This window comes from Ceratotherium simum, chromosome 12 (assembly GCF_057802395.1).
Source record: "Ceratotherium simum simum isolate JZ-2026a chromosome 12, ASM5780239v1, whole genome shotgun sequence".
In the NCBI taxonomy this organism is placed as follows: domain Eukaryota; kingdom Metazoa; phylum Chordata; class Mammalia; order Perissodactyla; family Rhinocerotidae; genus Ceratotherium; species Ceratotherium simum.
Genome location: NC_141911.1, coordinates 53,845,609 through 53,869,175, shown reverse-complemented (window position 1 = coordinate 53,869,175; position 23,567 = coordinate 53,845,609). Strand labels below are relative to the sequence as shown.

General features: G+C 34.9%; 1 protein-coding gene across 5 annotated transcripts in view; it reads left to right on the top strand.

Annotated features, from left to right (window-relative positions):
* ABHD18 (abhydrolase domain containing 18) overlaps window positions 1-20,702 on the top strand; it is a 46,492-nt gene extending 25,790 nt beyond the window's left edge. The window contains exons 5-13 of one of the 5 annotated variants that reach the window (XM_087437632.1): window positions 679-757; window positions 861-947; window positions 3,236-3,261; window positions 6,933-7,071; window positions 9,059-9,148; window positions 9,826-9,927; window positions 13,546-13,924; window positions 14,585-14,747; window positions 18,028-20,701. In XM_087437632.1, the coding sequence (XP_087293758.1) occupies window positions 679-757; window positions 861-947; window positions 3,236-3,261; window positions 6,933-7,071; window positions 9,059-9,148; window positions 9,826-9,927; window positions 13,546-13,924; window positions 14,585-14,747; window positions 18,028-18,079 (1,117 nt within the window). In that variant the 3' untranslated portion in view covers window positions 18,080-20,701. Of the gene's footprint in view, window positions 1-678; window positions 758-860; window positions 948-978; window positions 1,386-3,235; window positions 3,262-6,927; window positions 7,072-9,058; window positions 9,149-9,825; window positions 9,928-13,545; window positions 13,925-14,584; window positions 14,748-18,027 lie in introns of those variants that run through there. The other 4 variants (XM_087437630.1, XM_087437631.1, XM_087437633.1 and 1 more) reach the window with 4 other exon arrangements.
* The last annotated feature ends 2,865 nt before the right edge of the window (window positions 20,703-23,567 follow it).

Below are 23,567 nucleotides of genomic sequence, written 5' to 3'. Positions count from 1 at the left end.
TTTAAAAATGGTTAAAATGGCAAATTTTATATTACATATAATTTATCACAGTAAAAAGAAAAGTCATATAGAAAAAAGCATTAAATGAGAGGACCAAAATACTACAATAATAAGAAGACAAATAGAGAAAACTGTGTTTGTTTTTTCTGGCATAGATGGCTTTTACCTCCAAGTATCAAATTTTAATAACTCAGATCCTGTCATACACTCCAAGTTGAAAATCAAAAGACATAACATAAACTATTTTATGGATACATCAACAGCTTGTACAGCCAAGCATTATTCCTTATAAGAGAAAAAGTGGAGCTATCTAAAGAATTCTTTTTTCTAGGACTTAAGCATATATATTGATGTCTCTACAAAATAAAAAAATTTCATTATGCATTTATAAATTTCATATACCATTTATATATGGTATTGAGCAAGGTAAAAATTATTGTAATAAATTCTTTGTTTATATTGTAATTGAATGTTTTAATATCCCAACACAAAGCAAATTTACAATATTTTCGTTGCCTGTGGGCAAACATTAGTTTAATTAGTCAATTACAATTTGTATGTCAAAATTCTGAATGGTCTTTTCTCCCAAATAATTTAATTATGAAACTTTCAAAAATTGAAAGTTTGTATTAAAAGTCTTTTAAAGAGAATTTCACTGATGTGTTTTATTTTAAATAGGTTCCAATTTATTGTGCCTAAAGAATGGAACAGCAAATATAGACCTGTATGCATTCATCTTGCTGGAACAGGAGATCATGTAAGACTTTATTATAACATTTTAATCCCTAGTTTGTTAACATACTGTCCTTAACAGATGTGGTTATTATATTCTTTAAGTATGTCATCTTTTCTTTCCTTAGCATTACTGGAGACGACGAACACTAATGGCTCGTCCTATGATTAAAGAAGCCCGAATGGCTTCTTTGTTGTTAGAAAACCCTTATTATATCCTTTTGTGATACCTAGAAATCTTTTCTTTTATTTACTTATTTATAGATTTAGTCATCAAAAAGAATGATAGATAGTAACCAGCTTTTCTAAACCAGTTAAATTTAGTCATCAGTTGAGAAAATACTTAAGAAGCAAGAATGAAAAGAAGTGAAAAATTATTTCATGCCTTTTAAAAAACAACTTAAAGATTGTGCTTCTATTATATAATAAGATAAATTGTACTTCTATTTCTTGTGAGACTTATGCTGGATTTTAGTATTAATAAGTCAAATGTTTGCTATTAAGGAAACCCTCATGTTTTAAATGCATTTACATTTAAGTATCAGTTGAGGTTTAGAATAGTTCTTAACTTGATTTTCAAGATGACATCAGACAATTCCCAGAAGAAGAAACGAAACTGATGCACAGATATAAAGAATTGTTCAACATTGCTGGTAATAATAGAAATATAAAGTTAAAGCGACAATTACCAAAGATTTAAAAAATAAAACACAGTAGTCATGAGGCTATTGTGATTGGCCTTATCTCGTTACTGATGATTGTGAAAATCAGTTCAACCCTTTGGGAAAGCATTTTTACCATATGCATCAGGAACCTTAAAAAAAATCTCACATCCCTTGACAGAGTGATTTTGGGAATTTTATTTATTTTATTTATTCTGGGAAATTTAGTCTAAGGATAAAATACTAAGAAAAAAAGTGACAGGGCCGGCCCCGTGGCTTAGCGGTTGAGTGCGCGTGCTCCGCTGCTGGCGGCCCAGGTTCGGATCCCGGGTGCACACCGATGCACCGCTTCTCTGGCCATGCTGAGGCCGCGTCCCACATACAGCAACTAGAAGGATGTGCAGCTATGACGTACAACTATCTACTGGGGCTTTGGGGGAAAAACAATAAATAAATAAAATCTTAAGAAAAAAAGTGACAGAAAAGAGAAAAGATATTTATATGGCTTTATTTATAATAGTAAAACATTATAAATAGCTTAAATGTCTAACAATAGAAAAATGGTTGAGAGCCAGCCCTGAGGGCCTAGCAGTTAAAGTTCAGCATGCTCTGCTTCAGCAGCCCAGGTTCGGTTCCTGGGCGCAGAACCACACCACTTGTCTGTCAGTAGTCATGCTGTGGCAGCCGCTCACATGGAAGGACCAGAAGAACTTACAACTATTCACAACTGTGTACTGGGGCTTTGCGGGGGGGAAAAAGGAAGAAAAAAAAAAGGAGGAAGATTGGCAACAGATGTTATCTTAGGGCGAATCTTCTCCTGCAAAAAAGAAAAATGGTTAAGTTGTGGTTCATAACACGGTCATGTACTGCATAATGATGTTTCAGTCAACGACAGACCACATATGTGGTGGTGGTGCTGTAAGATTAGTACCATATAGCCTAGGTGTGTAGTAGGCTATACCATCTAGGTTTGTGTGAGTATACTCTGGTGTTCCCAATGATGAAATCACCTAACCTCACATTTCTCAGAATGTATCCCTATTGTTAAGTGACGCATGACTGTATTGGAATATTATGCAATTGGCTGTGTTATGTTTATTGCTCTACCACTTACTACCTGTATAACCTTGGACCTGTTACTTAATCTTTTAGTACCTCAATTTTTTTCATTGGTAAATGGAAACAATCTCTGAGGTTATTCAGAGTATTAAATTGTTAATACTATCTAGAACAGTGCCTGGTGAATAACAAGCGTTCAGTAAATTTTAATGGTTATTGTTAAAAAGTTTACAGTAATGTTTGAAAAGTATTTATAATGCAAAAATTGGATATAAAACTCTATGCTATGACATAGTTATGCAAAAAAACCTAAAAACAGAAAGTCCATAAAAAAGCTGTGCATAAGGAAAAATACTGGAAAGAAATACACCAAAATATTAATATGGTTGTCTGCAGATAAAAGTTTTTCTTCTAATATGCTTTCTGTATTTTCTGTAATAAACATATAAATGAAAGAAAACAAACCAATAAACTTCATTTTAAAATTAAGTTGAAGATTGCACAACCCTGTGACTATACTAAAAACATTGAATTGTACACTTTAAATGAGTGACTTGTATAGTATGTGATTATATCTCAATAAAACTATTAAAAAAATGAAGAAGAAAAATAAGTTGAAAAACCTGAGAATTGCTAAATAGCCTATTTGAGGTAACTAGAAAACAGTTATTTCAGTATTAAATTGTCTTCAAATTTAACTATTTTGCTTAACTTAATGTGTTTTGAGACACAGAGTATATTTAATTATTTTAAAACTTTCTCTTTGACCCACGTTCTTAAATGGCTGCAGGAAACCCAAGGACCAAATGTAAGTATATGTCACCTTCATTTTTGCAGTCTTTATACCAAATTTTCAGCAATATTAAAATTTTTGGTAGTCTTCGGTTAACCATTTCTAAGTTTAATATCCAAGGGTTATTGGGGGAAGAAATCCTGTTATACAACTGTATTTAGGAATGTTGACTGAAATTTTTATTTTAAGCTGTTTGTATTTTAAATGCCTCATGAGATAGGTAAGAAATTTTAATAGGCTGACTGAAGATATATTTTATTTGTAAAACTATAACTGAAGAAAACTATAAAATGTTTTCCTTTTTAAAGTACATTTACTTTGTGAAATTAAACACTATTCTTTTTATTCTTGCAATGCTTAGTATAGGTAATCTGAAGGTAAACTTCCTCTTTCTCGTCTTGTAAAATGATGAACTTTGAAGGCAGTTTTTTTGCATTTCCGTAATCAGTGTTTTGTTTCATTTGGGTTCATTCAATAAATATTTGACCCTAGACACTGGGAAGACAGCAACAATAAGACAATGTCCTTACTTTCATAGAGCTTATATTCTAGTATGGGAGATAGATAAAAATAAATAAGATAATGAAGAAAATAAAGCAAGGCAATGGGATAAAGAGTAATAGAGGGCAGGTGCGGGGTTGGAGCAGTATTAGATATGAGGACATGATATAATGAGAAGGAGCCACCAAGGTGAAGATCTGGAGGAAGACCAGCCTCAGAGGAGGAAGAGTAAATGAAAAGCCTAACGCCAGCACAAGGTGTGAGAGTAGTACAAGAGGAGGTCAGAGAGGTAGGCTAGGGCCAGATTACAAAGAGCCACCATGATTTGAATTTTACTGTAAGTGCAGTGGAAAAACTCTGGAGGATTTCAAGCAGAGGAGTGATCTCCTTTGTTTTTCAAGGCTTATTTTGGCTTACTGGGGCAGGAGTAGCAGCAGAGAAATAAAATAGCTGTTACAATAATGCAGGGGAAAAAAGTGACTTTAAGGTAGTGGCAGTGAGATGGGAAGAAGCTCTAATGGGTTTGAGATATAATTTAGAAATTGAAATGATAAGACCTATTGGATATTGTTGGTAGGAAATCAAAAGTTTTGACTTGGGCATGTTAAATTTGTCATGTCTGTTAGACCTGCAAGTGGAGAAGGTAAGTAGGGAGTTGGAAAGTGCTGGAGAGGTAGATTTAGAAGTCACATGTTCTATGTGGTCATGATAAAGAAATATAGATGAAAGTGGGTTGGGGTGGAGGCAAACCAATATCCTGTGAAGGATAGTTTAGAATAAACTTTGTGAAACCTTGTGAAAAATTAAAGTCCAAGCTAAATAGTTCAAGAATTCTTTTTTGTTTTTTTGTTTTTTTTGAGGAAGATCAGCCCTGAGCTAACATCCATGCCAATCCTCCTTTTTTTGCTGAGGAAGACTGGCCCAGAGCTAACATCTATTGCCAGTCCTCCTCCTTTTTTTTCCCCTTTTCTCCCCAAAGCCCCAGTAGATAGTGGTACGTCATAGTTGCACATCACTCTACTTGCCGTACGTGGGACACCGTCTCAGCATGGCTGGACAAGCGGTGCGTCGATGCGCGCATGGGACCGAACCCCGGGCCGCCAGTAGCAGAGCGCGTGCACTTAACCACTAAGCCACGGGCCGGCCCCCTCAAGAATTCTTACTCTAGAACCAAGCTCCGAACTCAGAACTGCGTTTGTCATTTTTACCCTGTCTGTAGGTGGTTAAAAACGAAAAAGAGTTTATTGAGTTGTGGGAGGCAGCATGGGTTTAATAGAAAGACTCTGACTTTGGAGTCATACAGACATACTAATTGTATAACCTTAGCCTCCTAAGTAACAGTTACCTCATTTATAAAGTGCAAATACTATATAATTTCTTGCATGCAGAATTGTTGTGAGAATTATGTTTACAAAATATCCTATCACTTATTATGTACCCAAGAAATAAAATAGTGCTCCAGTGTATTTGATTTTTCTCAAATAATTCATCATAAGTAAGGAATGGCTTGCAATTTAAATAATAATAAACAGTTCTCTTTCTCTTTTTTAAAGCCATCTTAAGCCTATTTTCATCAAAAGTGGTTAAATAGGGGCTGGCCTGGTGGCGCAAGCGGTTAAATGCACGCGCTCTGCTGTGGCAGCACGGGGTTCGCGGGTTCGGATCCCAGGCACGCACCCACGCACTACTTGGCAAACCACGCTGTGGCGGCGTCCCATATAAAGTGGAGGAAGATGGGCAAGGATGTTAGCCCAGGGCCAGTCTTCTTCAGCAAAAAAAGAGGAGGATTGGCAGATGTTAGCACAGGGCTGATCTCCTCACGAAAAAAAAAAAAAGTGGTTAAATAACAGTATTCCAGACTCTCACATCAGTAACTTGTATATAAAGGAGCAAACTGAGGTGGACCTGAGAATTCAAACTTCTATACCAGGCCAAAATAATCAGGGGATTTATGTGATCATAAATAGAACACTTAAATGAAGATAGAAAACAAATATAAGGATAAATGGGCTTTTTTTGATGAATCCATGAGTATGATCTATTTTGACAAATGATAGCATAGTTTCCATAAAGAGAAACCTTGCCTTAAGGACTTAGAGCTCTGAGAGGATGTGATAGGACTCTGGACATAGCTCTTTGGGGGCCAGAATTCTGTTTTTCACAACTTGGCATTCCTATGGCACCTGGTTCTTTGCACATAATTATTCTATGTAGGCATATAATAAATAACCATTGATAAAATGAATTTCTGTACACTTGAACAAGGTTTCATCCAATATGATGGATGTATTCATACAATTATGTAAGTATGTCTTGATATGAATTAAATTTTGAAAAATAGATTCTAGCTTGGTCCGTTTAATAATAAAATAATAATATTTTTATCACTATATGAGAGTGCTTATGGAATCAAAAAGATGTATTTAAGTACTTTTATAAGGAAATGTACTTATATATAAAATCAGTTTCTAAAGACAGAAAATTCCAGGTGAATTGCTCTTTATTTGAATTAATCAAAACATGTATTTTTATAATTTATTCTTTATAATTAATACTCTATTATTTATTATTTATTATAAATAATTATTTATTATTTATTATAAATAATTATTTATTATTTATAATTATAATAATTTATATTCATAAAATGTGTATTTTGTGAAAATAAGCAACATATTTAAGATTTAAGATCAAGTAATACATGAGCGTAGTATTAGGTTAAATTCTTTTACATTGCTTTTAAAAAATTTTTAGTCTTTAAATTCTATCGTAACAATTTCTTTCTATGGGGGGACAACTATAAATTTGCTTTTCCGTATATCAGTGGTGGTAATTTAACTAAAAATTGGCAGTATAGAAATATTATTTTCCCATAAATATTTTTTTCAGTGCTATCAAATATATAAGATATTCTTTTCTGGACTTCAAAATAGTTAAATAGTTGAAATTCAATGAAAATTATATGCTATACAGCAGATGTAACTTTTTAAAAATAAGTTTTAGGTGATTAATACGTGGAACAATGTTAGCAGCCCTCTAATTCCATCGGTTTATTCCATTGTTTTACTTAGCTGTCTGGTCCTTTAAAAGAAAAACATGAAGTCTGGCTGCCTGTTGTAAATTTGCATATATTAAAGTGTAAATACATAAAATAAATAATTTGCTCTTTTGTTTTGTGAGGCTAGACGGTCCAGCTTAAAAAACGTGTCTGACCTTTTTGTGATGGGAGGAGCTCTTGTTTTAGAATCTGCAGCTCTCTTGCACTGGCTGGAGAGGGAGGGTTATGGCCCTCTAGGAATGACTGGAATATCCATGGGAGGACATGTAAGCCTTTTCATTTTAACTGATATTTAACTGTGGTTATGTTTATAAGATCTAGGGAATCTAGTTATTTTAAAAATTGACTTTAGGTACAGAATTAATTTTAGTTTTGGTGAAAGCAGAAATAGATTCTAAACGTTTGTTCCAATTATGAAGTAATGATATTTTTTGTATGATTAATGTAAACATTGATTGTACTACTTACTCCACAGTTATATCTCAGGTATTGGATTATATTTTATTAAAAGTTGATTATAAAACTTAACTTTTCAAATCTCAAATATAAATTCCTTATTTTACCATTAAATTGGTGAAGAAAGCTATTTTGGAAAATATTTTTCATTTATCTCTTATCTCTATCCCCAGTATCACCAACCTATTTTACCTTTGTCTTCTAAAGTGTACTAAAATGGCCTCCTATTTGGTTTCTGTGTCTGTAGTCCTTTCTCTCATTAATCTTTTTCCTAACAGTTATTCTCCACACTATAATTAGTGTGATCTTCCCAAACCTGATCTCTGCTCTCTCCTGCTCAAAACCTGCCAAAGGCTTGCTGTTGCACTAGGCTCTAGTGATGCCAGGTGCTAGCGTCTTTCTAGTGCCCCCTCACTCCCTTTCACCTAGCCAAATAACAGCTTGCCCTTCTGGTTCCAGTTTAGAGCTTGCTTCCTACAAGAAGCTCTTCCTTATTCTCAGTGTTACGCCAGACTATACTTCATCTCTTTAGTACTTATTTCACTGTACTGTGACTACTTGTTCAGCAGTCTGTTTCCTCCATGGAGCAGTAGGTTTAGCATGGGCCAGTAATATGCTCTGGTTCATTACCTGGACATATTAGTCACTCAGTACATTAAAAAGTATATATATATATAGTTTTATATAGTGGCAAAATATCTATCATATACATACATGTATATATGTGTATATATATAGAATTTTCTGTAAGTCATTTGAATTATAAAGTTAAGTTCAAAAACTTACTTAAATTCAAAGTATCCTCCAAAGAGTGAAACTGATAAAATTAGCTTCAAAAACTCACTCAAATTCAAAAAAACTACCAGACAGTGAAACTGAAGGGTGGAAAGGATTTATTTTCCTACGTAGTAGTGTTTCCATTGTTATGACCTAGGTTCGGGTCTTATAACTTGGTGTTCTTATCATTTTAGCTTCCTTGAATCACTTCTTTACTTCAATGCCACTCCTTTGTTGAGGCCTCTTTATTAATTCCCCATTATCTCCAGAACAAAGGAACCTCTAATCTGATCCTGATCAATCTCTCCAGCCCCACCTATCTTCCCCACCCCGTTGGCCACATGTGCCCTGTTGACCAGCCAAACTGAAGTATATTGGCTGTTCCCCTACCAGACCCTGTGCTTTCTCACCATCTTGCCTTTGATCATACTGTCTTCTTCATATGGAAGACAGGACCTCATCTTTCATTTCCCCTAAAAGAACTCAGCCATTTCGTGAAGCCTTCTCTGATTCCTCTAGCCAAAAATAACTTTTCCCTTCTCTAAAACATACATACATTATTTTATATCAGTTATATAATCTGCTTTGTAGTTCACCAAATTCTTGGCATCTTTCAGTCAACTTCAAAGGTCTGCGGTTTTATAGTTGTGATTTTGCTGTACTGAGCTAGTCACTTAGATAACGAGTGTGCTTAGCCTGCTGCCTAGCATCTACATCTCAGCATGTTTGCTGTATATTTACCCGGTAGAAAGTAGCTCTCTGTGAATAGTCTTGCAGTTACTTAAAATTTTCTAATATATTTTATTGCTTTCTAACAGGCAAGTTATATGTTATTGTTGAATTTATGATTTGGGAGTTTAAGAGATTGTTAGACAATCTCATGAGTGTTTAGAGACTTTGTGTTCATGTCTTATCTCACTAGCTACTACACAAAGTACTTCTTATATTAAATATTTTTCATTTTAATGAATAGAAACTTTAAACAGAAGCTCTCTAACTGACTATGTTAACATATTACAGATGGCTTCCTTAGCGGTATCCAACTGGCCTAAGCCCATGCCGTTGATTCCATGCCTGTCTTGGTCCACAGCATCTGGGGTCTTCACTACGGTAATTTAATTGCAATTAATACTTATAGAGACCTATAGATAATTAAAAGTAATTGTTTTGGGGGTTCCCAAAACCACCCCCAGGTTTGGCGATTCACTAGAAGGAATCACAGGACTCAGCATATAGTCGTACTCACGACTAAGATGTATTACGGCAAAAAGATATAAGACAAAATCAGCAAAGGGAAAAGGCACACGGGGCAAGGTTTAGAGGAAACCAAGCACAAGCTTTCAGTGGAGTCTCACAGGAGGTGTTCAGTTCCTCCAGCAATGAGTTATGACGATATGTGTGAAGTGTTGTCCATCAGTGAAGCTCGTTTGAGCCTAGGAGCCCAGAGTTTTTATCAGGCTTCAGTCACTTAGGCACCCTCTGCCTAGCGTGTACCAAAATTCCAGAAGGAAAGCAGGTGTTCAGCAGAAACCACATTGTTTGTACAAGCAGTTTAGGCACAATGACCTACTTTATCATTTAGGAAGTTTTATATCAGGGTAAAGAACTGTTTACTAGTCAAGATCCCAAACTCTAGTCGAGGGCCAACCTTACTTACAAGCAGGACTTTCTAAAGATAGGAAGTCTCAAGCCTGCTACGTTAACTTTTCTGCACAGTAATAATAATAAAATTACTGGACAAAATGCTTTATAATGTGATTTGATCTTAATTTAATTTGTTATTTCAGGGTGTGCTGAGTAAATCAGTTAATTGGAGGGAGCTGGAAAAGCAGTATTATACACAGACAGTTTATGAGGAAGAAATTATTCACATGCTTGAATATTGTGGAGTAAGTATTTTTCACTTCTGCATCACACTGGGGGAAAAAGTTGATTGGGTATAATGACTCAAATTTTTAAAAAGAATTGCAGATTTTTTAAAAAGCAGTACTACTTTTTACTTTTTAAAATTCTTCATTTTAAAATAAAATACAAATATAGAAAATCATGCAAAGTAAATGTGTGGTTTACTAGTGTTATTAAATGGCAAACACATTTGTAATCGGTCAAGAATAGAACTTGACCACCCAGCTCAGAACTTGACCACCCAACCCAGAAACTACTTCCATGTGTCCTAATCAAAAGGCCCTCCTCCCCCTACTGTTAGTTATCATTATCCTGATTTTTATAGCAATTACTTTCTTCTGTCTTTAAAATAATTTTGTTTTCCAAGTGTGCATCCCTAGACACTATAGTTATTTTATTTGATGGGTCTTTTAAGTGTCTTTTAAACTATGAGTTCCCTTTCATCCCTTTCTTTTCCTTATAATTTATATGGTAAAGAACTTGGGCTATTTACCTGTAGAATTTCTCACAGTCTAGATTATTCTGATTGCATTCTCATAGTACAGTTTAGCATGTTCCTCCTGCTGTATATTGCCTGCAAATTGGCAACTAGGTCTAGAGGCTTGATTAAACTCAGTTTTTATTTCTTTAGTAAGACCATAGGAAGCACATAATGTCTGGTTGTCTCTTTTTTGTGGTGTAAGCCTCCACTGATGCTTAATGCCTGTGTCTATTAATTTGTTGAGGGTTGCAAAATGCTGATATTCTAGCATTTCTTTTTCATTTATTCATTTTAATACTTTTATAAAAAGGCACTTCCCTCATCTATTATTTGGTTACCTAGTAGTTCAGTTCATATAGGAAAGGCAGGATAAATGCTTGATTCTTTCTCTTAATTTACCAGTTTTCAGGATGTTGAATTGGTTGCTTATTACTCTCCAACGGTGACCAATTCTTTTCATGAATTTTTTTTGTTTTGTTTTCATGAATTTAAAAATTTTGCACATTCAGTTTGAAAGTTACTGAGAATCTCAAGAAATCTCAGAAAGAAAACGAATCTTTCTACTATCAATGAGGACTTCTTATTTATAATTACATCACTATAAACCTCACTCTTGTAAAGTAGGTCTATCTTGCATAACCTTAAAGGGTAGTTAATTACTTGCCTAAGAACTTTATTACAAATTAGCTCTACCTGCTATTTAGTTCCTTGTGTTCCACTATACATATAATCAGAAAGATAACTATATTCGAGAGCTTGTGAGAAAACTTAGCACACATCTTTTAAGCGAAGTTCATAAATTTTGGTTGTCTGAAAGCACTTCTTTCCCTGTGCCTCTGACTCTTGGTGGTTGAATACAATAGTCTTTTTTCTCAGTGAGAGCTAGTTAGCAGTAATGAATATTCAAGAAATGTCAAGATGGCTTCCTTCATTTTTTGTTTTAACAACTGTTTTCCCAATCAAAAGAAGTTAAATTTGTTGGTGTACCACCTGGGTAATTCTAGGATGCTTCAGTCTTACATTTCCCAATGTTACTAAACTTCTTTTCCTTCCCTTTTATATTTCTGTGGTCTGGATGGCTTTAGTGATTTGCTCTGTTAACCAGATTGTTGGGGTTTTTTTCCTGGCCTTCAACCAATTTTTCATTCTTTAATGTTTTTTTTTTTTTTTGGTGAGGAGATGAGCCCTGTGCTAACATCTGCCAATCCTCCTCTTTTGTTGCTGAGGAAGACTGGCCCTGGGCTAACATCCGTGCCCATCTTCCTCCACTTTATATGGGACGCCGCAACAGCATGGCTTGCCAGGTAGTGTGTCGGTGCGCCCCTGGGATCCTAACTGGCAAACCCCGGGCCGCTGCAGCAGAGCACGCACACTTAACCGCTTGTGCCACCGGGCCGGCCCCCAGTCTTTAATTTTTTAAATAGATTGTATGGTCATGTAGTTCAAGCATCAAAAAGTATAAAAATTATATAGTGAAACAATTCCTACCCCTGTTCCCATTTTGCCTAGGTCCTATCTTCCTCAACAGGTAACCCATTATATTATTAATATTTCAAGGAATTTTTCAAACCAATAGAAATATGAAGCTTTTTTCTCTTCTCTTTTTTTTATGGACTGTACACAAGTATTTCCTTTTTCCTTTTTATTGCTGCATAATAGTCGATATTATATGCATGGATGTACCATGATTTATTAACCAGTATCCTGTTGGTGGGCATTTATGTTGTTTCTCATCTTTCACTATTAACAGACAGTGCTGCAATGAGTAGCTTTGTACATACATCATTTCACAAGTGTAAATTCCTAGAAATGTTGTTCCTGAGTGGAAGGGTATATACATTTATAACGTGGTTAGATTTTTGTCTAATTCTACTTGTCTCCATTTATACTACCAGCAGGAACATGTGTGTCTCTTTCCCCATAAGTTCACAAATTCAGTGGGTTATCAAACTTATGGGTTTTTTTGTTTGTTTGTTTACCTGATAGTGAAAATTGGTATAGTTTTTATTTAATTTACTTAATTATAGGTTAAATTGAATATGTTTATTAATTTAAGAGCAATTTGTATTTAATTTCCTGTGACCTTTATTTGCAGATTCTTTGCTCATTTTTTCTATAGTGGTTTTGGGCTTTTTAGTCACTTCTAGCTCTTAATAAATTAAAGCAATTAGCTCTTTGTCATATAGGTTGCAAATATATTTTCCCAGGCTGTCATTTTTTTCTTTTGATTTTGCTTTTGCTTTTAGTATATGACAAAGTTTATTTTTACTTAAATTATGTTGTATTTACAAGTCCTTAAACTTAATATCTACTTTTGTGATTATAATAGGAATATTTTTTCCTTGATAATTTTTAATTCTTCTTAGTTAACCTGTGAAAGGGATTTGGGGTGGCTGGTGTATTACTGCCAGGATACACTCATAAGACTTTTGGAAGTTCTAGGATTAAGGCAGATCATGGATTTCAAAACTTTGGCAATAAAAACATGATACAGACTAAATGATACCCTTTACTGTTTAGTAGGAAACATTTAGCAATAAAGTATGTCATTTATCTTAGTCCTCAGTTAAATTTTGACATCTTTTCTCTGTTTTTTTTTTAACTGTGATAAAATATATACAACATAAAATTTACCATTTTAACCATTTTTAAGTGTAGTTCAGTGGTATTAAGTACATTCACATTGTTGTGCAACTATTGTCTCCATCCATCATTACCATCCATCTCCAGAACTTTTTCACCTTCCTAAACTGAAACTCTGTACCCATTAAACAATAACTCTTCATTCCCCCTTCCTCTTGGCCACTGACAACCACCATTCTACTTCCTGTCTACCTGAGTTTGACTACTCTAGGTACCTCATAAAAGTGGAATCATACAATATTTGTCCTTTTGTGTCTGACATTCATTTAGCATAATGTCTTCAAAGTCCATCCATGTTGTAGCATGTGTCAGAATTTCATTCCCTTTTAAGACTGAATAATAATCCATTGCGTATATATGCCACATTTTATTGATCCATTTGTTTATGAACATTTATGTTTTCTGTTTTTTTAACAAGGTTGTTAAATAAAACTCTATTTTATATTAAATGATGTTTTCTTTTCTTTCATATATTCAGACAGATTCTTTCAAAATGGGACAAGAGTTCGTGAAACGCTTCCCTAGCAGTGCAGACAAGCTAACTAACCTTAATCTGGTTTCTAGAACTTTAAATTTAGATATGACGGACCAAGTTATGTCCCCAAAACCTGCTGAGTGCCATAACTCTAGTAAAACATCTATCAGTGCCATATCAGAAGGACTCTTGTTGCATGATACCTCTAAGATGGAGTGCTTCAATCAAACACTTTCAACCAACAAAAGTAGTTATATGAGTTGCAGTCCTCAGTCATACCACCTACTCAGTAAAGAACAAAGAAGAAACAATCTTCAGAAGGAATCTTTAATATTTATGAAAGGAGTCATGGATGAATGTACTCATGTAGCAAATTTCTCAGGTACTAATTTTTACATGAAATTCAGAATATTTGCTGATGTGTAAATATTTGTGAAATATTTTTAAGGATGGTTTACAAGACAATTTCTTATTTTCAAGAGTATATTTATTGTTGGCTCCAGAATGTGTTTTCTAAGATAAGTTGGTTATTTAAATGTAACGGGCCGGCCCCGTGGCTTAGCAGTTAAGTGCAGGTGCTCTGCTGCTGGCGGCCCAGGTTCGGATCCCTGGCGCGCACCAACGCACTGCTTCTCCGGCCATGCTGAGGCTGCGTCCCACATACAGCAACTAGAAGGCTGTGCAGCTATGACATACAACTATCTACTGGGGCTTTGGGGGAAAAAAAATAAATAAATAAAAATTAAAAAAAAAAAAACACAAATAAATGTATCATATTATATCCATGAAAATCTAAGACCATCTTATTAGTTCATTTAAAAACAATGAATTCTTCTTCAAAATATTCAGCTTATTGTATTAGAAATGATATTATGGTATATTATAGTTGATTTTAATAATTAAAAGTTTTTGTTAGACAAATGTTTCACTTACTGCATTGTATGATGTATTTTATTTTCTGATACGATTAACAGTATGTATATAAAAATCTTAGAGCTTTTTAAAAAGATATATGTTACATTTTTTTAAATCCTATACCTAGTTCCAGTTGACCCAAGCCTTATTATAGTGGTTCAAGCCAAAGAAGATGCCTATATTCCACGAACAGGAGTTAGAAGTCTACAAGAAATCTGGCCTGGTTGTGAAATCCGGTATCTAGAAGGAGGTCATATTAGTGCTTATCTTTTTAAACAAGCACTCTTCAGGTAAGATGATTTGTCTAAACGGATGTCTATTTATCTGTTGTTTGTTTTTTTGCCTCAACAAATATAAAAGATTGGGTATTTTTATGGTCCATTTTAGTCCTATTTCCTCTCTGCCTCTCTCACTTCTCACACTGTGGTACTCTTTCCTATCTCGTCCTCTTATTTTCTTTTTCTTCTAGACAACTAGGAAGTAGCATATGATAGACATGCTTTACTGTGTGGGTCTACCCTCTTTAAATATTAGTGGCCAGGTACTTTAGGGGGTAGGGAGGGACACCAGGGTTTGTAATACTTGCTTTGGTTCATCATGAGTTTTTCACTCCACTCTGATGTTCTTTTCTCAGAATGGCCTGAGCATCTGTGGATTAATCTAGCAGTGTTTTTTTAGTAGCTAGTGAATATTAAACCTTAAATGAGAAGTGAAATATTGGTTTTAATGTTAATAACCTTATATGACTCCAGTATTTGTTAGAACTTATTTAAAACTTTTATGCTATAACTCTAGTTTTTTGGTATCCTGCATTATTTCTACTTTTATTCAAATTTGATGGTAAAAGGTATCATTGGCATATATTTATCATTAATGGTTAAATAAATTAGTTCACATAAAGTAAAAAGTGTTCCAAAACTGCTGGCTGGAAAGCTATATAATAGAAGAATTGTGTGTGCTATATGTTTGACATGTTTTAGCCCTTTTAATCTAAGAAATAATTCTTTCTTTGTATGTTATTACTTCTTTAGTTCAACTTATAGATGTGACCTTTTTGAGATACAGACTAATTCTTTAAGTCTAAATGTCTTTTTCTTCTTTTTTTTGTGAGGAAGATCAGCCCTGAGCTAACATCCATGCTGATCCTCCTCTTTTTGCTGAGGAAGACCGGCTCTGAGCTAACATCTATTGCCAATCCTCCTCCTTTTTCTCCCCAAAGCCCCAGTAGATAGCTGTATGTCATAGTTGCACATCCTTTTAGTTGCTGTATGTGGGACACAGCCTCAGCATGGCTGGACAAGCGGTGCGTCGGTGCGCGCCCGGGATCCGAACCCGGGCTGCCAGCAGTGGAGCAGTGGTGCACAAAGCCATGGGGCCGACCCAGTCTGTAATGTCTTGAAGCATATAGTAAACCTTTTTTTTATAGTATGATCTTTTAAAAAAAAATTCATTCAGCATTTGAGTCATAACAGTCACCCTGTTAGTTGGTGAGTGAGCAGACTACCCAGCTACCCAATACTCAAGTGACCCTCTGGCATAGCAAAACTAAAAGAAAAGAACAAACAAAAATTGTGAGTACTTAGCATTGCTAGCGTTGCTCAAGAAGAGTCTAAAGTTCTGTTAGGTACGTGAATGCAGAGAACCCACTGCCTGCTTTAGTAAATCAGAATCAGATTTCTTTTACTCTTTTATGTATCTAAGTGGGAGTGTGGCTGAGAGGCATTAGGTAGAATAGATATAATCCAAGTTAGCTGTAAAAACTCAAAAGTGCTAATTTGAAGGCTTCATTTGAGAAAGAGATAAATGTTAGTTATTACCATGTGCCAGGTACTTGAGCAATTGCTTCATACGTAATTATCCCCTTTACACAGAAATACAGGGAACAAAAAAGATTAAATAACTTCCTCAGGTGGAGTCACTACTAAGCTATTTGGCCTCTCTTACTCCCCGCCAGTCACTTCAACATGTAACAGAGTTTAGATGACATTGGGATAGTAGAATTTTTAAAAATTCAGTCTTTTCACTCACCAGATGTAAAACTAAAACAAGCCACTCCTTTATGTGCTCTAATATTTTGTGTTAAGTTATTTAGAACTGATTGGTAATATACGTGAATAAGAGACTATTCAAATGATTAAAAAAGCACATGTATACCTCTCCTAACCCTCCTCGTACCATGTACACAAGCCTAGATTACATCAGGGCTTAGGAAGTAAAAGAAATTCAGATTCATTCTACCAGAGCAAGTACCCAGGACTAACTCTGGGGAAAAAATTATCCAGTGGACAAACATCTCAGGGCCCTCTCTCCCTCTCACCTGCAGTCAACTATTGCTCTCACACCTGTTCTCAAAACAAAATCTCTTTGTGTTTACACCAACATGCAAATATCCATCTTTAATTTGTTTCCCTTCTTGTTGTTTATTACATTTTACAAGGGACAAATTTTTGAGCCAAATGAATAGAAGTGTGATAGAAAGCTGTGTCTTCCCAGCATATTGGAAATCTTAATCTTGCTAGCAGGCTGCCAGTTTTAAAGATAATCGTAATATCTTTTTAGGGATGTGGGGAAATGCTTAGTCAAACAAGGAGGATACAAAATTAATATGATCTCATAGTAATTATTTATAGACATATGCATTAAAAAAAAAGCCTGGAGGAAATATATGAAAAGATTAATAGTAGATACCTTAGAGTGATGGGATTATGACTATTTTCCTTTCTGTATTTTTGGATTTTCTGAATATTCTACAATGAAAATGTATTTTGCAATAGGAAAAAAACGAAGTAAGCTTTAAAAATAATATCTGGGGCTGGCCTGGTGGCATAGTGGTTGAGTTCGCGCACTCCGCTTCCACGGCCTGGGATTCACGGGTTTGGATCCTGGGCCTGGACCTATGCACTACTTATCAAGCCATGCTCTGGCAGGTGTCCCACATATAAAGTAGAGGAAGATGGGCACGGATGTTAGCCCAGGGCCAATCTTCCTCAAAAAGTAAAAAAAATAAAAATAATATCTTATGGACATGAGCCAGGTTAATTTGACTATTCCTTTCCAATTAAAATATTAAAATACCTAGTGAAGTTAATGTAGGAAACTAAGACTTTAGATTTTAAGTTCAGTTGCTAGGAACATGGTTTTGTAAACAAAGAGCATCTATATCATAATCTATGAAATAAATTGAATACTACATTCTGAAAAGTTACGTAGCCATTTAATTTTCAACAAGTGACAAAATAAAAAGGAACCAGTTCCTTTTTCTTTTACCATTTTATATATTATACATACATGGATACATATTATATAAATTCTAAGGCACAAAAAAGTGCTTCACAGAAAAAGATGGTGCTTCTGAGCCCATCATCAGTTGGCAGCACATTTGAGGTTTTCCAGTAGTGGTGAAGGCACATGGATCCAAACACCCACCCTCAGGTACCTACCTCTTTCATAGCTATTTGGAGAGGACGTCAGGTTGCAAGACACAGGTAATTTTGGAAGTCACTTATAGTAAAAGCACTGTCTGTCCCCCTTTTTTGCTAATTGTAGTTTTTCTTTCATATTTAATTTTAGACGAGCCATCTATGATGCATTTGAACGCTTCCTCCATAAATACGCTAATTAATTGGATCACTGTATGTAACCAGTGCGACCATCGTGTTCTTACGAAAGGAGTTTCATCCTTTGAGGATGTGAAGAACAAGCAGACAGCTCTATATATCGAACTGCTATTGATTTAGTCTGGAATTCAGTGTCAAAGATCAGTCAACTGTAATCTTTAAATACCTTTGAATAACTTTAAACCAATATTTGGATGAAATAATGTTGAAGTATTTTGTTATTGTTTGTGGGAATCCCATATACTCAATATCTAGTCTGTTACTATTTATGAAACCTTTAAATTTTTAATTATGAATAATTTATTAATTTAAAATAAATTTATTCATAGAAACCCTATTGGTTTTTAAAGAACTGCTAAACCGAACTAAGTTTGTAATACATCAGCCTGTATTGTAAACCCTTATATATTTCTGCTATTGACTTGATTTGAGAAACATGTTTATTTCTTTTATGAATCCATAGTGAATTCACAATCTTATTTTACCTTTAATTTTCTGCCATGGAAATACTTTTGATGTGTAAAATCAGTGTTAACTGTGAATTCTAAAAAATCCTGATTGCTTCATACTTAAGTGCTTTTAATAATTAAAATGAATGTGGGAATGCAGATGAGATACGTAAGACTTGGCTACTTTAAAACTTTGCCAAATATTAGGTTAGAAAAAAATGCTAAATATATTTCTCCTACTTAAAAAGTTTCAATTCTGGGCCCGCCCGGTGGTGCAAGCGGTTAAGTGTGCACACTGTGCTGCGGTGGGCCAGGGTTCGCCGGTTTGGATCCCGGGCGCACACCGACGCACTGCTTGGCAAGCCATGCTGTGGCGGCATCCCATGTAAAGTGGAGGAAGATGGGCATGGATGTTAGCCCAGGGCCAGTCTTCCTCAACAAAAAGAGGAGGATTGGCGGATGTTAGCTCAGGGCCCATCTTCCTGACAAAAAAAAAAAAAAGTTTCAATTCATGAAAAATGGAAATAATGGAAGACCTGTTGCATTAATTGATAGATACTGTCTATCAATTTCAGTTTCTATCTGTCAGTTTCTTGTATACCTTCTCTGGGTTTGCTAAATTAGGCCAAGAACTTAACAGCTTTGGCTTTTTAATTTCAGAAATTAATGGCCACAAATGAAATTGATTTGTCCCACATAAACTTTGTTTTATAGAAAAGATATAATAACTACTAACTTTTTAAATTGGAAGATTATATGGCTAGATTTGGTGCTTTGTTTTTATGTTAAACTCTCAAGCTGAAAACAAATGTTTTACAAAAGTAGAAAATATTTTTGGGTATTGTATCAAGTTTTGGGATAAATATATTTGAGTTTTATTTGTTTGAAATCTGTGTTACCTATGGATTATTTTAAAATATGTATTCCTAGTCTAGTAAGGATATCTGAATTATAATGTACCTTTGTAGGCTTTTTAAAGGAAATTTTATTTGTCTCTCTAATCCCTCTATCACCTTAATTTTTAAAAACTATTTAAAAATTATTAATGTGAAGTCATTGATGGCGTACTAAATTGTAAATTCTGTAAAACTGCTTTGGCATAACAAACCAACATAGTTACAGCCATTTGAGCTACAGTACTTTTACACGTTCAGACTGTAACCTTTACTTTTAACACCAAGTATAAAACATACTAAAGCTCTTTAACAAAATACCTTTTAAAATGAAGTAAAACTTATTGTCAACTGAATTACAAGTAGTTTCTTATGTATGTAGTGAGGTGAATGATTGAATGCTTTCTGAACAGTGACTTTAGTAAAACCAATACTTTATTTTTCATATAAATATTTCTTACTAAGCAATAATGTACTATGGTGTGTGACTTTCTACTGGTAAAAGAATGAAATTTCATTTCATTTTAATTAACTCTTAGGCATAACTAATTTTTCCCAAACAAATGTGAAAGAAGATATTTTAAAAATTTCATCTCTTAACCAAATGTTTTAAGAATATATCCATGCAAATGCCTAAATTGATTAATTCAAAATGCAAAATACTTTTTCTTAAAGTTTTTTTTATTCACTCCCTCCAAAATAGTGGCTTGAGCTTTAAAACAATAGGTAGGTAGATAGAGAGATAGATAGGTAGGTAGGTAGATAGATAGATAGAGACAACATATATATTCAGAGAAGTGCTTCTGCCATTTTGAAGATTGGGTACATAAATTGCTAGAGATTCATTTAGGCTAGAGTTGCAAACTCGCAGTTGATACAGGCCAGCTTGGCCCACAGTTGTTTTATTCAGGGTGCATATTTCAAAATATTTTGAATTTGAAAAGTCTTTAGATTGGGCATGCATTCGCCAATTTGCCACAGTCCACTGGACTTACTGTTGCGTCAGACTTCTTCACTACTTTGTGTTTCCTACTTAGCAGTGAAGACATCTGAGTTTGAGACCCCTGATTTAGATCTGTGATTAGAAAGTTTCTGAAGTTCATGATTTGCTATTGTAATTACTATTAAATCATTTTAGCATATGCATTTTAGATTGTTTGTTACAAATGTAATTTTTTTAATGTGGTGCTTTCTCTTGTAAAGATTATTGAATTGTTCACACTAAAATTTTAAAAATCATTTCCAAATATTTTATACTTCACAATAAAAGTATTTAAAAAGTTATTTTTATTTTCAAGAGGTATCACTCTAAATACAGAAAACGTGTCACATTTCATTAAGGTATCCAAACTTGAACTGAGTATGTGTTCCTCCTTAGTTATATTATGACCCAAACAAGAAGAGGCAGAAATAAGCAAGGAGGCTCTAGCAGAATAGTATTCAGTATCTACAACAAGCGCCAAATTTTCCCCCCAAATATGTATGATCTTGGGGAAACCAGCATTCTGACACACTATAGTTATCTGAATGTTGTATAACTCACTATCGGATGTTTACATTTATACTAGTAAATGTACTGCAAACAATTAAAATCTAGAGATAAGAACTTAACTATATAGGACTCAGTTATAAATACAGAGTGGGGGTCCTGGCCAGAGGCTGCTATAGAAACTGGGTTTGGAAATACTATAAGGAAAGATTATGGCAGATGAGACAAAGGGAAAAGAGGTACATTTTGGAGTAGAATAATCTTCTAGGAATATTCTTATAGCCAGGAGCCTAGGAAACCAATGATTGTATGAAAGACTTTGAAAACAGTTTTAACTAGAAAATGTTGGACCAAAAGACTTTCCTCAGGACCAAAAAAGCTAATGTGCAGATTCACCAGATTGTGTTAATTAAAAGAAAATGTAGGGCCGGCCCCATGGCTTAGCGGTTAAGTGCTCACACTCCGCTGCTGGCGGCCCGGGTTCGGATCCCGGGCGCGCACTGACACACTGCTTCTCCGGCCATGCTGGGGCTGCGTCCCACATACAGCAACTAGAAGGATGTGCAGCTATGACATACAACTATCTACTGGGGCTTTGGGGGGAAAAAAATAAATAAAATCTTTCTTTAAAAGAAAATGTAAACAACCATAAAAAGCCTAATCTATGTATAAACCTATGACTAATTGAGGTAAAAAAGTTTTCCTATATACAGTACCTGGATAATTCCACAAAGAAATAAAGAAGTTGTACCCTAGCACTTTGCTACTCAAAGTGTGCTCAGTAGATTGGCAGCATCTTCTGGGAGCTTGTTAGAAATTCAGAATCTCAGGCACCATTTCTAACTTACTGAGTCAGAATCTGCATTTGACCAAGATCTCCAAATGGTTCAAATATATATTAAATTTTGAAAAACACTCTTCTAGAGTCAGTGGTTCTCAAATTTTAACTTGCATTGGAATCACCTGGAGCCTTGTTAAAACACGGATTTCTAGACCCCACTGCCCAGATTTTCTGATTCAGTAAGTCTAGGCTGGGGCTGGGGAATGTGTGTTTCTAACAAGTTTCCTAGGATGCTGACGCTGTCTGTCCAGGGGTTACACTTTAAGAACCTAAGAGCCATGGATCTAATTGGATCGCAGGCCTGGCTGTACATTAGAATCACCTGGGGAGTTTTAAAGCCTAGGCAAAGACAGCCAGGCCTCACCCCAGAGATTCAGATTCAATTGGCTTGAGGTGGGTATTTTTAAAGCTCCCCTGGTAATTCTAGTGTGCAGTCAGGTTTAAGAACCATGTGCTCTAAAGGACTCAAGGGAAAAGGAATAGCTGCTGAAGGAAAGGATGTAAAGTCATTAAATCAACATAGGTTTTGGAAAGGAATTCCTTATATTCTGGGTGTTATCAGCACCCAAGAAGTATTAAAGTAGCCAAGAGGGCCTGTGTTCCTTTTGCTTCTGCTATTTTGTTGTGGGTAGATGTGTGTTAGAGCTGAATGAGATGGGGTGAATTTAGGCACTTGTATGCAGCAGAGCTTTAAATCTTAGACTTCTTTAACTCATCTCTGCAACTGAAAGCAGAGACAAGTATGAGCAAAGACAAAATGCTAACCTCTTTGCTTTATGTTCTTCAACCATACTGGGCCAGCCTGGTGGCTTAGTGGTTAAGTTCTTGTGCTCTGCTTCGGCGGCCCTGGGTTTGCAGGTTTGGATACTGGGCACGGACCTACACACCACTATCAAGTCATGCTGTGGCAGGTGTCCCACATATAAAATAGAGGAAGATGGGCACAGATGTTAGCTCAGGGCCAACCTTCTGGGGAAAAAGAGGAGGATTGGCAACGGAGGTTAGCTCAGGGCTAATCTTCCTCACCAAAAAAAAAAAAAAAGAAAAGAAAAGAAAATTTTTAAATCTGGGTTTTTACATTATCATCTAACAAAAATGGCTAAGGAAAATTTCCCTCAAGATTTCCTAAGATCTTTAAGAAAAGGTTAAACTTGAAAATTTCAGGTGAAAAGGTAAGGAGATTTTATCAGTAAATAAATAACCAAGAAACAAATAATGGAAAATGTCCAGAGATTGTTTACTTCTGTGAATATCATATCATTTATTCCCATTAAACTCAGGTGCTGAAAGACAAATAAGAGATTGATGTTAATTCCATTATAAAAAATAATTTTGAAATGAAACAGTTTTGTGAGTCACTAAAAACAGTATTAGCAAATTGACAAAATTTGTATGGTTTTGAATGACTTATGAATAGTACCCATCTGTCGATTTCTAAATGATCCAACTGCTGAAGAACCATAAAATGATCTGCATACTCCCTTGATCAGAGATGTTGTATTCAGTTAGCAATAATGAAGAGCAATGGCATAAAGAGAACAAATTATTCTTACTTGGAATGTGTTTTGGTACTTCCATTTGGATGTGGGTACATATGAATTCATCTTATAAAAATTGAGGGCAGAACTCAGACTCAAAACCACTTAGCAGGGTCTAGAAATATTCAGCTTTTTATTAGTAGCTTTATCTTTACACTGATACATAAAGATACCCAAGAGTTATTAATTGAAATAATACACAGTTTGCGAAGAAAAAAGGATATATAAATATGCATAGAAAAAAATGGGAAGGATATGGAGTATAAGGAACTATGACTACTGG